Raw genomic sequence first — 13,925 nt, forward strand, 5'->3', positions numbered from 1 at the left:
GTACTTCTTCTCAGATTTGTTCGTTCTGCGATACTTCTTAAGTAAAGAACATTTTAAAGTAAAAAAAGGCTGACTTGTTAGGATAATGGGAAACAGATTGCAACTTTTAACACAATCACAGTGCTTTGTGGAAACTAACCTCAAATACTTTATTTGTGTATACGGTTTTAAGATTTTCACCCTATGGCTGATGCATGCAGCATTTGTGTGAAACCATCTCTAATGCCGGATTTTTTGACCTTTTGCTGAAAACTTGAAGTATCGTACTGTAACTGTAAGAATGCGTACTCGTAGCAATATTGGCAGTGAGCCTGTAAGTATCGTTTTACGATATCTTGTTACGAAAGTCTGAAGGCCAAAAAGAAGCACCATCGCAGACGACACCGCAACAATTTTACTTCGGCATCGAAGTGCTGACACTGAGAATATATAAATGTATATGATCAATATTTTGCATAACAAAAACGTATCAGAAATCAACCAAACCACGAGCGCAATAGATCAGAATTTACAAGTTAAAAGGCTAAATCAATCGAATAGTGCATACTGCATATAATCGAAATGTACAACATACCTACCCAGAGATAACTTCTACCATGACAATGAAAATACAGTCGAATGGATTAAATTAATACAAAAAGGAGAAGTACTTCCGGGCCACACTCCATACAACAGTTAACACAGCAGCAGGCGAAGAATTAGAAGAGCGGGAATAAACACAATCAAGAAATGCACCCTGCCGCGTCATTCAAGGATCACTGCATAATCCAAACCACAACTCCATGCAAAGCGGAACAAAATTAACGAGATGGATACAACAATGACAGGAATCACCGACATATGGGCCTGAATGGTAGGATTTCCGGAACTAATAAATTTAAAAATGGATGGACGCAATGAGCTTTCAATGCTCCAATTAAAAAACTTCTAAAATACGGGTTAATTATCCATCATCAGGCTTCCAATTTTGCGAGGTAACCAAAGAGGAATACAGAATGACGGCGAATGAAAGCCATGCCAAACGCATTAAAACACAAAGTCTGGACCAGCCATATCAATAGCCCATCGGAATTTATCACGCTGCGTTTTGTTATAAACTTTTTCTATGGGAACATCATTACTTTTGCACCTGCAGAAAAAAACCACCAGTCAATTCCTGATGCATAGTGTCTAGTTTTTCAGCTTTCCTACCCACCATGCAACCGTAATTCGGGGATCCAGATAGTTCAACTTGGACGTTCCCAGAGCAATGGTCTTATTCTCCTCCTTATCCGTGGCAGCAATCTCAAGCTTATGCAGTGCCTCCTTGGCCCGCTCATACTTCTGTTCTGCTTTATCCATTTTTGACTTATTTGTGGCGCTTTTGCTCTTTTTATAATCGTCCTTGGCTTCCTTATGACCCTTCTTGGCTTCTTTAACTTTATCCTTCGCCGCGGATATTTTTGCTTGAACGTTCTCCATCTGCTTGCTGAATGTTTTCGGTACACTCCTTTGATGGTTACAGAGAACGGCCACGGCGCGATTAGCGCGGTTGTACGACAACATCTTACCAGCCAATAAATCCTTGTCTACAAAACAAAAACCACTGTCAAGGGCACAAGGTTACTTGATACTGCCAAATTGCCAATCAAGGGAAATCGTTCACCGTAATTAAATCGAATCGTTCCCTGATGCCAGTTAATAACGGCAGTACTAAAATCAACTCAAAACAACAACAACAACAGCACAAACAAGTCACCTTTTGTGAGTTTCTCCAGCTGTTCCTGGAGTGTTATACTAGCATTGTACGTACGAAACACCTTGGCTGTCAGACCTTCCATCAGTTCACTCAGATGCTTATTGAGAGTCGTAGTCTAAAATAAAGCCAGTTATGAATTACTCGTGCATGTTACAGAATTCTGTAAAATTAATGGTGCAACTAATGGTTAAGTAATGGTCACGTACATTTAACCGGTCAAAAATATCGTCACCAGGATCCTTGTTTGCCATAAACAGTTTGAGGTTTTTGAAAACGCGCTTCTCCACTTCCACACGATTTTGGTATCGGATGCTGTCCTTACCAAGAAAATCGAAATCAACCATATATTTCTTCCCATCAATTTCGTCGTGCAATTTGATGTGTTCAACACGCAGGGAACAGCAACCCACGGTATCGGCAGTTTCACCTTCTTCTTTTTCATTACCAGCTCGAAGCGCTAGCTGTAATTCAGTAAGTCATGAAAACTAAGTCTAGCAGTACTTCACATAATCCTTTTGGTTCGAAGTAGCAAAACTTGGCGCACACAATCAGGTATACAAAATTCATCAACCGTGCTTCAGGGTTCAACATGCAAAGCATCATTTAGCGCTTATCAAACGACCAACCATTTTACGGGAAAGATAACTCTACCGTGCCAGGTAGAAGCGTAGAGCTTTTTTATGTTATACACAGCGGTATATTTATTTCAAGGCTTACCTTATCGATGAAGTAAAGCGCGACAGCGCGCTGTCGCGCTTGCATCTGCTTAGACTTCCAGTCAGACCGGTAAGTCGCACGGATGTCATCTACTTTAGACTTGAGCTTCCGAGCCGTTTCGTACTTCTTCCAATCTTTTTCGCCTTTTAACTTACTACTGGGATTTAACATGATATATTTGTTGGTTCCAAGGATATTTTCGTTCCAGCATGCCAACCATGTTACCTATCAATACACTCCAGATTAGAACTAGCCAGTTCAGTTTGAGGAAAATCAGTGATGCTTTGGCCTTTGAGTCAATACACGAAACATCCAAACATAAAAATCACAGTTGTTGCGTTCGGTCTATCGCAGATTTAATGACGCATCAAAATAAACTTACAAAACGGTGTATCATTTGGGTAAAAAACATCGGCGCAATAATTATGCTACCATTAAAGTAAACCTTCCATTAGTCCAACGATACTCAGTTAGTTATAATGTCGAGATAAAATTGTGAAAATGTTTTGCTCACCCTGTTATCATGGCGCACTTCTTTCCATTTTGTGCCCGGTGGAGGCTTCGGTGCAGTAGCATCCGAACTGCAGTTAATGATGACATCCTGAGGCCTAACGCGTCGTTTCAGCATACCCATTTTTGGGTGTTCCCCGCGACCACGGAAAAGCCCGGGAGGTTCAATTTTAAAGTTACCGATCTTTTCTTTATGCCCATCCATCAAACAAAATCCATATTCTTCCAACTGAGCTTGGTTTTCTTCCTTTAATTTCTGGCAATAGCAAAAATAATCCATTAAGATACAGGCCATGATCTTTGTAGAAAAATTTAACTACCTGCTTTTCTTCCTTTGTCCTTTGTTTTCGCAGTTCGGTTTGTTCTTTGAAATAAGTGGCCATCTGAGTGAAATCACATTTCCGAAGATCTTCTATCTTCTTCTTCTCTTCTGCAGTCATAACCTGAAGGCAAAACGTGAACTAACAATCTGAATTTGCTGCGTCGTCCAACTTATCTTATATGAATATCGCCAAAATAAATGACCAAATACGATATTTGAGATTAGTATCTAATACTGTATGTACAGCACATACTTTTCTCCAGTCCTTAAAAAAATTCTTGTTGAAAACTTCTTTCGTGGTGTAATCGTGGTCCAACATCTTCGCGTAGAAAGTCGCCACTTCTTCTGCTTCATTCGATAACTGCATCACCTTCCCTAAAATCAAATTATCCTCATCATTACCGCATCATCTTCCCTAAAATCAACACTAAAGTTTTTTTGCATGAATTTCTGCTGGAGATTAAATCAAAACATATCCTTTCATTACACAAAAATATCGGTAAAAAAATCCTTCTTCAATGCCCATTTTTTTAGCAACTTCCAGAGACTGAGAGACGCAACTCATTACTAACTTACTCCGCCATATCTAACAATTAAAATGTTAAAATTAATATTAAACAACAAGCACGCATTAAAAAGTGAAACAGCATCTATGACCATTTAAATTTACCATAAAACTCAGTCTCTTACACACTAAAGAAAAATACGTATTTGTACTTTATAAGCCGAGAGCAGCCAATAATTCTCTATGTCAGCACCGTCAAGGTAGGATTTTTCAAACATACGTCTATGCAAAATAAAATGAGACAACTTTAACCATGCTCTTCTAGACTGATGTCACTCACCATCATAAAGAAATTTCACGTGTGACGGAACTGGCTCATATGGAGGCGCAAACACAGGTCCTTTATGCTGAAGTGTTTTCCATTTTATTTCATCGTCACCGCGTTTCTCTTCCCACCATTTCCACACTTCAGGCTCTTCTTCTTGTTTCTTCTTACGCGGCGAACCAGCCGTGCTGGATCCAGGTGAACTCTTGACTGGTTTTTTGTCATTTTTTGAGCTGGATTTAGCTTTGTCTTTTGATTTGTCCTTGGACTTTTCTTTAGTCGAACTGTCTTTCGACTGTGTTTTCTTCTTTTTTGGCGCAACCTCATAATCACTGTCACCTTCGTCGTCCGAATAGTTCTTCTTTTTTTTCTTCGCACTAGATCCATTCGTTCGGTCTTTGGACGTCGAAGCTTCGGGCTCGGATTTGACCTTCTTCAACGCGTGATCACCGTTCTGCGCTTGCCGCTTCTTGCTGGATGAACCACCGTCGTTCTGCAACATGAGCAGTGCTTCCGCTGCTTCTCCTAATTCGCGCTTAACAGCTGCGGGTGACTGGTGTTCGGCTGGCCGTGAATCCGTAGTACCATTGGGAATACTGCCGTCAGCTGAGTGTATTTCTTTCTTTACTTCTGTTTTTACTTTGGCGGTAGGACTCATGATTGTATATCTGCCCAAAAGATTCCATATCAGAAAAAAACACAACAATGGCAAATGGTCACACTAAAAGCCTCCCTGTTCGACATCGCTGAAACATACAGACGACGAACAGAGCATATGAGCAGACGGTATACTACGAAATGGACTTAACCTCTGGCACGCACGCTGAGTTGAACATATCACGTCAACAGTACAGTACTGAAATCGGTAAAGTCTGCTAGCGCGAACTTAGAAAATTTCACCGTAAAATTGTTGAGAAAGCAAAGCCTGTAGGTGGCATTCGGTGCAAGAAAAATCGCGATCATAAGTGACAGAGTCGACATTGGCGCCACCTGTAACCTCCATAACTCACCAGTACAACAGGAATTTGGACTCTGTCTGGATAATCCGAGGTAGGAAAAAATCTAAGTCCACGATTACAGTGCCCAACTGAAACTCTAGAACCTACAAATTACAAGACATCTTAAAACTTTCATTTCAGATTTAATTATGATATAATAGTAGAAAAAACCAATATGTATTCCTCGGCAACAAGTTTATTTAAAGGCCACGGCTTCGCTAACTTCAAAAATTCAACCAAATACGTGCTACTTACTGCATCTCTAACACATATTTACAAACACCATAAGTAGACGACGTGAAAACAATCCTCTTGAACATGGTATTCTGGAAACGCAATCCACTCCGAAACGTCAGACTCACAATTTCTTACCTTTTGGATTATAGTGGAATAGGTTAGAAAACCAAGTTCAATGACGTGTAACAAAGATTGAATTTAACGAGCCTAAACGTTTGCAAAGTGAAAATGTGCTCAAGCTGCTGTGAAAGTTTGAGTGCGATCTGGTAACTTGTAAGCTGCAAAGCACGCCTGTCGTGCTTCGAAAATTACGCTAAGTCCAACCCGGCTTACGGCAACAGCATCCTACAGGGAACCGCTGACAACGACACAACAGGTGTGCACCGAAATGCGCCACAATGTGTACGTTTAAATACGTACCACATTTGGTACATTACCTTTGGTACGTGGTTTAAATATTAATTTTTTGTTTGTGTCCCATAAACTGTGATTTTTTATTACAGTTTATTTTAAAATAATGCCGCAAGTTTAAACCACAAAGCTAATTATTGGCGTCAGAGAAGTGAATTTATTATTATTCCACAAGTCGTTAATTTTACTGTATTATTTATATATATCTATTAGTTATCGAACTGAAAGGAGCCGGCATATGTTATACGAGTACATAATTATACAACACTACAGCTCAAACTCAAAGTGGCTTTACATTAAAATTATTTTAAGGAAAATGATCTGTGTAATACTATAGAGAGTACAATTATTTTTCCAACAACTTACAAATTTCTGTTTCAAACGCGATACCCGCTGCCCTGCTACAGATTATCAGTTCTACTTTCTCAAGTTAAATGGCAAGTTGGCAACTCGTTCAGAATTTAGTTAAGACTGTTAAGTGATCAGTTTATGGGGTAGTACAAATTTATAGTTCAGTAAGTACTGCAGAATTGCGCTCTGCTTAAGTAAGCACCTAACCGGTAAGCTTACAGCAGTAGGGAGCAACACTACAGTTCTATACACAATTAATTTTACTCTTTCTTTCGTGTCTATTTATGAAACTGCGGCCAAAAGAAAATGGGTTATAAAATAAAGTTGAAAAATAAATATAATAAAAACAAAAGTCAGTCTGGTGCGAATAAGGAATCAGATTATCACACTTTATGCAAAACGATTCAATCGACGTCTTCGAACTTCATCGGACTCATTCTGACTGGACGCATCTGTCCGAACGTTCCGGCTTGCAGATATATTCTGCGGGGCAGAATTACCGGAAGTTGGGGGTGCACTCTCCAACGGGACGTACGGCGCTGCATCCGAATTTTGTTGAGCATCCAGCTGGCTTGCATTTGCGCCGGATGGCTGTGGCGACAGACCCACACTCGGCGGTATCAGCGATATATACTGTGTAAACTGAATCACGGCAGCATCCAGAAGTGCTTGAATGTTGCGCAAGTGGGTCACGCGCAATTCCAAAGCGCGACGCTGATCCCCTTCCAGACGCGTCAAGTCTTGGTCAGATAACGCTGCAAAATTTGGGACTGGCATGGGAGGAACAGGCAAAGGCATGTTAGGCCACATAGGAGGAAACATTGACGGAAATGGACCTCCTGGAAACTGTGGCGGCACCGGAGCTCCTGGAAAGTGCGGAAATGGGACTCCTGGGAACTGTGGAGGAAACGGCGCTGCCGGGCGGGGTGCCCCTGGTGGTGCTGGTCCGAGCGGTACCTGGAACATAGGCACTGCACCGGGCGCAGGTGGTGGGGGCAATTGAAAATTGAAAGGTAAACCTTCAAATCGAAACAACTGATTACATATAAATACCAGAATAGTAGTTAAGATGATGGAACTATTTTAAAAGTACTGCCTTAAGTAAAGAAAGCGAAAATGCAAACCGACTCAGTCCAGTCAAGTAACAATTACTTATTACGCGTGTTAACAATTACGGCAACTAAACAAGAGTCGGCAAAATTCCATTAGGCTGCTACGAGACAGACGAAAATGCCATTTCTCAAGAAGCTAATGAAGCAGTGGGTCATTTTTAAGCTTTTTACAAACTAGATAAAAAACGATCAATTTCCCAAGAAATATATTTCACCTCCAGGGGGAAACATGACCGGAGGTACACCACCAGGAGGCGGTACAAGAGGAGCATTGTTTTGACCATTTGCAGGTGGAGCTGGTGGTGGCTGCGCTCCGGCTGCAGCCGGCTGAAAGGCGGTTACGCGCACCGGTCGCAGGATGTCTAAGCGACACGTAGGGCAAGTTTGCTGACGCTGGAACCACGATCGCAGGCAATGCGTGTGGAAAATATGATTGCATGGCAGCCTTTTGCAGCCAGAAATCATCTCTTCTCGGCAAATGATGCAAGTGGTATCACCAGCACGAATCTCCTCCAAAGTAGCATCGGGATAAAGAGTATTCATCATATGGATCGCCTTACGGGACATTATCACATCGTACAAAGCTTTTTTAAATGACCTGCAATAATATCAGACATACGGATGACGAAGAAAACGAAACAAAGGGCAAATCATCACATACTTTACAGCCATGTACATAGGACGTATAGCGAACAACGGGAAGTTATTCACGCGCATCATCAGAACAAGGAATGTCGCATACAGTACCACTTTGAAAAAATCTAAAAAGATAAAGGTTAGTAACCAACGAACAATTTTTCTCATGTTATGGTGAAGCATTGTAGAGCTTACTAATCGACAACTCCGAATACAGCAGCACAGCTGATTTCCTGTCCCACGGTGTCTGATCGTTTGCCAAATCAATGCAATGTAAAGCGTACTTGATGGTAATGAAGACAACCGAAGTGCACAAAACGGCGTACTAAAATCCCAAGATATGGTTAGACCACACCGGCACATCTCGTTACAAACTATTTTCAGAAAGTCCTTGAAATGTGCTTACCTCAAAACCAAACACTAGTTGTACCGAAACCCCTTTTGTTACCAGACTGTGGTAGGCATAAGCCGTGAAGAACATATCCGATAATCCCAATGTGAAAATCAACCCTGAAACCACGATGAGGGAGGATGAAACCAAAATAATGTAGAGCAATTATTAAGACTGATTTTATTGACGGTATTATTGATTTTGAAAAGTGAAAACTCACCTATAACGCGCAAATGGAAGACGCGTGAGATGACTGGTGTCCGCTCCATGAAATCCACACGGTCTTCCGCCAACCAGTGCAGGCATTTAAGGAATAACAACAACGTAAATAAAGCCACAAAATGCGAGCTGAAATCATCCCGGAATACAGTGAAAGCTAAACAAGTTTCCGTCAGCGCAAACCAGCTTTTTTCAACGAGATGCTGAAATGGTAAAGTTTAACTTTAGAATCAAGCGGATAACTGACTATAAAAAGCTAAATCAATGAAAAATTAAATCTGTAAAAACATTAAGAAACCGCAAACACGGTAACAAAACTCACACTTAGCGATCATCGAAAAACTGTCAAACTACAGTTTTTAAATACAAGTAACTTACTGTAAGTTATTCAAAAACTGTAGTGTAAGTTACTTACACGCACCGATTTTGCGAACGAAAGAAAGAAATTACGACGACAGACAGCAATTCAGAAATGACTAAAACAGCGAACACCGTTGGAGGAGCCTGCCGCCAAGCAGAAAGTAGACTGTAAACTGCACAAAACATGCCACAATAGTGACAATACTCAACAGACAACAATGTAACTTACCTCGACTTCTGCAGGTCGCAGCTGACCAAAAAATATCCAGCGAGTTATTTTCCAAGCCAGAAACATCATCGTGAGGCCTTGAAAATACACGGCCTACCAACGGAAATCACACTTTTAGTTTCACATGCACCACAATATAGCCTAAATCAAAATGTACAACAATGTAAGCAGTAGACTGGGTAGAGTAATGCAGTTACAGTTCGAGTACTAATCGTAAGCACTTCGTTGCTTTTAGTCTTTTATGTACATGAAAATTAAACGGACGGCCCGTGAGAATGACAAAAATACACCCTTCCTGGCTTCAGCAAACTTTCTACAACGGCACAAGCACTGTGATTTTCGAAAAAAGCTGCCTTAACTGCATTTGATGGAAGTTTAGCGCAATTGGAATACCAAACCAGCGAACTTACCGCCATTGATGCATTTGACTTGCTAATGTACACAACTGCGGGGTAGAACTGTTTCCTCTGCATAAAGGCATTTGCGATAACACCTGATGTTGCGGCCACGCTAGCCAGAAAAATGAGCAAATACGAATGATTTCTGGTCCACGCTGCGATCATCCTGGTTGCAGGTTGCTTAAATCAAATTCAATGACAGATTTCTCCTAGATATGGGTCGGTCAGTTTTTGGGCATTGCACGCTCGCAGACTCAAAACAAATAAAGTTCCAGGGAACTTCGACGCGAACAAAAACAATCCCGAGAAAGCGATAATAATCTAAGATTTCTTTTCGACTTCCGTTCCATAACATCAGTTTCTTATCCGTCCTGGAAGCTGAAACAAAACGATCTTAATTATCAAACACACAAAAAGGAATGAGGGTCGTAAGCGGCTAAAGTAAATAACTGGCAAATAATAATTCGGCCAAAATCTGAAATCAACTCACGCCAAGTTCAAACTTGTTATGGAGTACCAGTAGGGATCATCGATTCATCATATGGTTTATTACGAAGCGCAAGCTAAATCAAATCGTTTTTCGGGGGCGCAAGATAAACCAAAGCGCAATCAGAGACAAACTAAACACTGAAAGGGGCACAGTTGATCAAAAGTTATCACGTCGAGTCTTCGACACTTCTACATAAGTCCTCAAAAGCAGATAAAGCAAAACTGGCCAAAAACTAAAAATCATAACAAATTTTGTTGGCACGCCAACAGAATAGTCCCAAACCCGTCAACAGCCACCGTAACATCAAACCGCAAGCTGCCAACTTGCAAAGCTCGCCATATGGCAGACGCCACGTCAGTTGGGCCAACTTTTGTTGATGTCGAAGAAGTTCCGAATTTCGAATCTTCGAAGGAATAAGTTTCCTTTATTTATTTGCTGGGTTTATAATTTGCTTGTTGAAAAAATATTTATCACAAAATTTTGACACTATAATAACTACATAAGTACTAGTAGTGTAACTACTGTTTATTGGTTATTAAAATTAAATTGGCCGGCATAATGATCACTGGCTTCAATAATTATGCTATGGCAGGCAGGTTCAAAGGGAGCGGTGCGGTCACATGTACCATAACCATGGACTATAGACTTCCGCAAGCGGGTGCGTTTCAGAAGGGGAAATCTTCCAACGTAACATCCTACTGTGGCAGGGCAGCTCGGAATGTGCACTCGCTGAGTCGCCAGTGGAATGTGAATGCCACTCATATTTTTATTAGTGCGGATTTATATAAATTTACTTTTTACAGATAAAATTAAAATTTAAAAGTTTCGGATGCGCTAGCGCCGATTGTGTAACAGTTTTGTTCGAGACTTCAAGCTACTGATTTGTTGAAAACATAACGGATTTTGTTAACATTGATACGAGAAATTAGATTTGGAGTGACTTGTGCGGTATCTGCAAACGCTGTGGTGCCACTGTACAAGGGTTCCCGGCATACCTTCGTCGTACTTTTTGAGTTATTTTGAAAATGTCGAAGAGAAAATCTGGAAAAGTCAGTTTTGATGGGCTATGGACACCGGTAGCGGTGGATGAGCAGTTCATCCTGGAGAATGGGACAAGCATACGTCTTTCCGAATTGGTGGATTTTGAAGAGATGACCGATTATCACATCGAAGGCAAACCGACCAAAACATCAGCTAAGAAGAAAGACACCAAAGATACTAAGAAAAACGAAAAACGGAAGCGTGAAAAGAGCAAAGAATCTGCGAGGAAAAAAATAAAGGCTTTAGACGGAGCGGAAGAAAAAACGGATGATCAGAATCTTCAGAGTGAAGTGAAAGAGATAACCAATGAAGCACTCACTGACAGTATATCACCGGTGAAAACTGGTGTTGAAAAAAAGGCGAAAATATCCTCCAACCCGGAAGGGGTTAAGTCGAAAGAGAAACTTTCAAGGAAGAAAATCAAAACATCGCAAAAGCAGAGTGTGAGTATTGAAGAAGTTGAAGTTAAAACTACCGGGAAAAATAAGAAGAAGAAGAAAGCCAAGAAAGTTTCGGAATCCGTTCAGCAAGCTACGGACGATGAGATCGCGGTTCCAATAGATTCGGCGATGAGTATGTCCGAATGGGAACAGCTGCACGTACAGTCCAATATTTTGAAAGCTCTTTCGGAGCTGAATTTCACCAGTCCGACACCCATTCAGAAACAATGTTTGCCGCCAGCCATTGTCAGTAGGAAAGACGTCGTTGGTGCTGCAGAAACCGGAAGCGGGAAAACGCTAGCATTCGGGATTCCATTGGTGCAGAATATTTTGGAGGATAAAAACAATGAAGAACAAAAGACCGGAATTAAAAAGATATTACGGGGCATTGTGATCACGCCGACGCGGGAATTAGCCGTGCAGATTCGCAAACATCTCCAGTCTATCACGAAGTATGCAAATGTTTCCATCTGTTTGGTTGTGGGAGGCATGTTCAAGGTAAGTCTCTGCAACAGTCCTTCAGATTTTATGAGTTTATTTTTTTTTTGCAGAAGGTTCCATTCTTGTCGCCACTAAAATATTTCTTGTAATTTTATTTTTTAAAATTCAGTATTTGGGAATTTCGTATTGATTCTGTTTTTTATTAGCAATGAGTTAATGCATTTTCTTAGCTATAAATTATTAATTTTCCAGGAGAAACAAGAGCGCTTATTAAATCGCCAACCGGATATTCTTATTGCCACTCCTGGTCGCTTGCACGACCTTATCAAGAGCGGAACTCCGTATCTGCAGAATCTGGCAACAGTGCGATATCTGGTGATTGACGAGGCAGATCGAATGGTGGAGCAGGGTCATTTTCATGAACTGACCAGCATCATGGAGAGGTTGAATGAAGATGCCAGGTTGGCATCCAAAAGACAGAATTTCGTGTTTTCTGCCACATTGTGCCTGAATGCCGCAGCAGTGGTCGAGCGGCATAGGAAAGTCAGAGAGGGCAAGGATGAGGAAATTAATAAGTTAACCCATCTCACTAAATTCATTGGCCTGAAAAGTAATGCTGCCGTGGTAAACTTGAGCAGACCCAAGGGAATTGCGGACAGTTTAGTCGAAAAACGGCTTCCTTGTCCCAGCGATAAGGAAAAGGATTATTATTTTTATTACCTGTTGATGACGGAAGCTATGGGCAGAACTTTGGTGTTCTGCAATAGTTTGGATTGTGTTCGAAGACTTTACGGTGTTTTTTCGTATCTTTTATCGGGTGAGTGGATTAATCTTTATTTCATTCTCATATTTTATTTTACAAATTATCCATTATTGGACCTCTGACTGTGTCCGTTTGGGTTTTGCCGGTGTTATGGCAGCGACGATTTCTTAAAGTTACAGTACAACCAGTGATATTGGTTTATTTGTAGAAACTAATTGCTTTTTGTGTTCCTTTATAGAGACTAATCGCTCACCTCTTGTTCTTCATGCCGGTATGCATCAGAAACAACGTTTGAAGAATCTTGAACGATTTCATGCGAATCCACGAGGCGTACTCTTGGCTTCGGATGTGGCATCCCGAGGATTAGATATTCCCGACGTCCAGTATGTTATTCACTACCAAGTGCCGCAGAATCCCGATCTGTATGTACATCGTAGCGGTCGGACAGCACGATCGTTCAAAGTTGGAAACAGTGTGCTGCTGTTGGATCCGTCAGATGTTAAATCTTATAACGATATTCTGAGAAACCTTAAACGAGAGGAAGACTTTTCACGTATTGATGTGGATATGAAAATTCTGCATTTTGCCAAACAGCGCGTTGATTTAGCACGGAAGATAGATGCAGGTTTGTTAGTCTCATAATGTGCCACTTCACGTTTGCCGCGAAATGTTTCTTTCTACTAACAGGATTAATGTTTAAAGGTGTGCTAACTCAGACAACCTGGCATCTGTTCCTTTAAAATACACTAAGTTGTCAGTAGCATAATTGCTTTTGTTCTGTAATACAAATTTCCAAATTTTATAGTTGAACATGGGCTGCGGAAACATTCATCTAAAGATGAATGGTTTATCAAAGCTGCAGAGGATGCGGGATTGGAGCTGGATGATAGTGATGTTAGGAAGTTGGATATCCAGACTCACTCTTCGCGAAAGGGTCAGTCAAGGGAAGCAAAATCTTTGAAGGATCAGTTGAAAAGGATGCTTGCTCAACCTATCAAGATTAACATGCCTGGATTTTCGTTGAAATATCCCACTGTAAATTTTGCCTACAAACAGTTGGGTTTGGATAACTCGCCGAGCGTTCAGACGAAGGGAAAACCTGTTGCTGATCAAAGGGTTTAGCTAAGTACTTACTTCGTGCGTACATACTATTGACTGATTCCCACCAGATGTGAGACACTGTAATGACTTTACGTTACTAAATTTGTTTGTTATTCGTCGAAATTTGTTGGTTTTGCTGACATCAACATCCCGGGTTGCCCTTTTGCTCTACAGACTTGACAGAAATGCC

General features: G+C 41.0%; 3 protein-coding genes across 5 annotated transcripts; 1 reads left to right on the forward strand and 2 right to left on the reverse strand.

Annotated features, from left to right (window-relative positions):
* Nucleotides 1-380: 380 nt before the first annotated feature.
* On the reverse strand, nucleotides 381-5,641 carry LOC129600851 (DNA topoisomerase I, mitochondrial-like). 2 transcript variants are annotated; one of them, XM_055499478.1, is made up of 11 exons: nucleotides 5,488-5,641; nucleotides 5,128-5,219; nucleotides 4,133-4,785; nucleotides 3,541-3,662; nucleotides 3,286-3,408; nucleotides 2,970-3,221; nucleotides 2,456-2,680; nucleotides 1,945-2,199; nucleotides 1,739-1,853; nucleotides 1,196-1,568; nucleotides 381-1,129 (listed from the first exon to the last, which is right to left on the reverse strand). In XM_055499478.1, the coding sequence occupies exons 3-11, from the start codon at nucleotides 4,773-4,775 to the stop codon at nucleotides 1,027-1,029; spliced, it is 2,211 nt and encodes a 736-aa protein (XP_055355453.1). In that variant the 5' UTR covers nucleotides 4,776-4,785; nucleotides 5,128-5,219; nucleotides 5,488-5,641; the 3' UTR covers nucleotides 381-1,026. The 2 variants fall into 2 exon arrangements, with proteins under 2 accessions (XP_055355453.1, XP_055355459.1); XM_055499484.1 differs by lacking the exon at nucleotides 5,488-5,641 and adding an exon at nucleotides 5,371-5,394.
* A 596-nt stretch (nucleotides 5,642-6,237) lies between these two features.
* LOC129600888 (E3 ubiquitin-protein ligase synoviolin-like) lies at nucleotides 6,238-10,495 on the reverse strand. 2 transcript variants are annotated; one of them, XM_055499535.1, is made up of 9 exons: nucleotides 9,950-10,495; nucleotides 9,472-9,830; nucleotides 9,062-9,154; nucleotides 8,474-8,675; nucleotides 8,269-8,372; nucleotides 8,058-8,187; nucleotides 7,888-7,987; nucleotides 7,442-7,824; nucleotides 6,238-7,133 (listed from the first exon to the last, which is right to left on the reverse strand). In XM_055499535.1, exons 2-9 carry the CDS (start codon nucleotides 9,622-9,624, stop codon nucleotides 6,505-6,507), a joined length of 1,794 nt encoding a protein of 597 aa, XP_055355510.1. In that variant the 5' UTR covers nucleotides 9,625-9,830; nucleotides 9,950-10,495; the 3' UTR covers nucleotides 6,238-6,504. The 2 variants fall into 2 exon arrangements, with proteins under 2 accessions (XP_055355510.1, XP_055355501.1); XM_055499526.1 differs by having other exon boundaries at nucleotides 9,472-9,837.
* A 234-nt stretch (nucleotides 10,496-10,729) lies between these two features.
* On the forward strand, nucleotides 10,730-13,894 carry LOC129600842 (uncharacterized). The gene is made up of 4 exons (XM_055499466.1): nucleotides 10,730-11,928; nucleotides 12,124-12,688; nucleotides 12,873-13,259; nucleotides 13,440-13,894. The coding sequence occupies exons 1-4, from the start codon at nucleotides 10,975-10,977 to the stop codon at nucleotides 13,754-13,756; spliced, it is 2,223 nt and encodes a 740-aa protein (XP_055355441.1). The 5' UTR covers nucleotides 10,730-10,974; the 3' UTR covers nucleotides 13,757-13,894.
* The last annotated feature ends 31 nt before the right edge of the window (nucleotides 13,895-13,925 follow it).

Source organism: Paramacrobiotus metropolitanus, unplaced genomic scaffold (assembly GCF_019649055.1).
Source record: "Paramacrobiotus metropolitanus isolate TYO unplaced genomic scaffold, Prichtersi_v1.0 Parri_scaffold0000004, whole genome shotgun sequence".
Classification (NCBI taxonomy): Eukaryota; Metazoa; Tardigrada; class Eutardigrada; order Parachela; family Macrobiotidae; genus Paramacrobiotus; species Paramacrobiotus metropolitanus.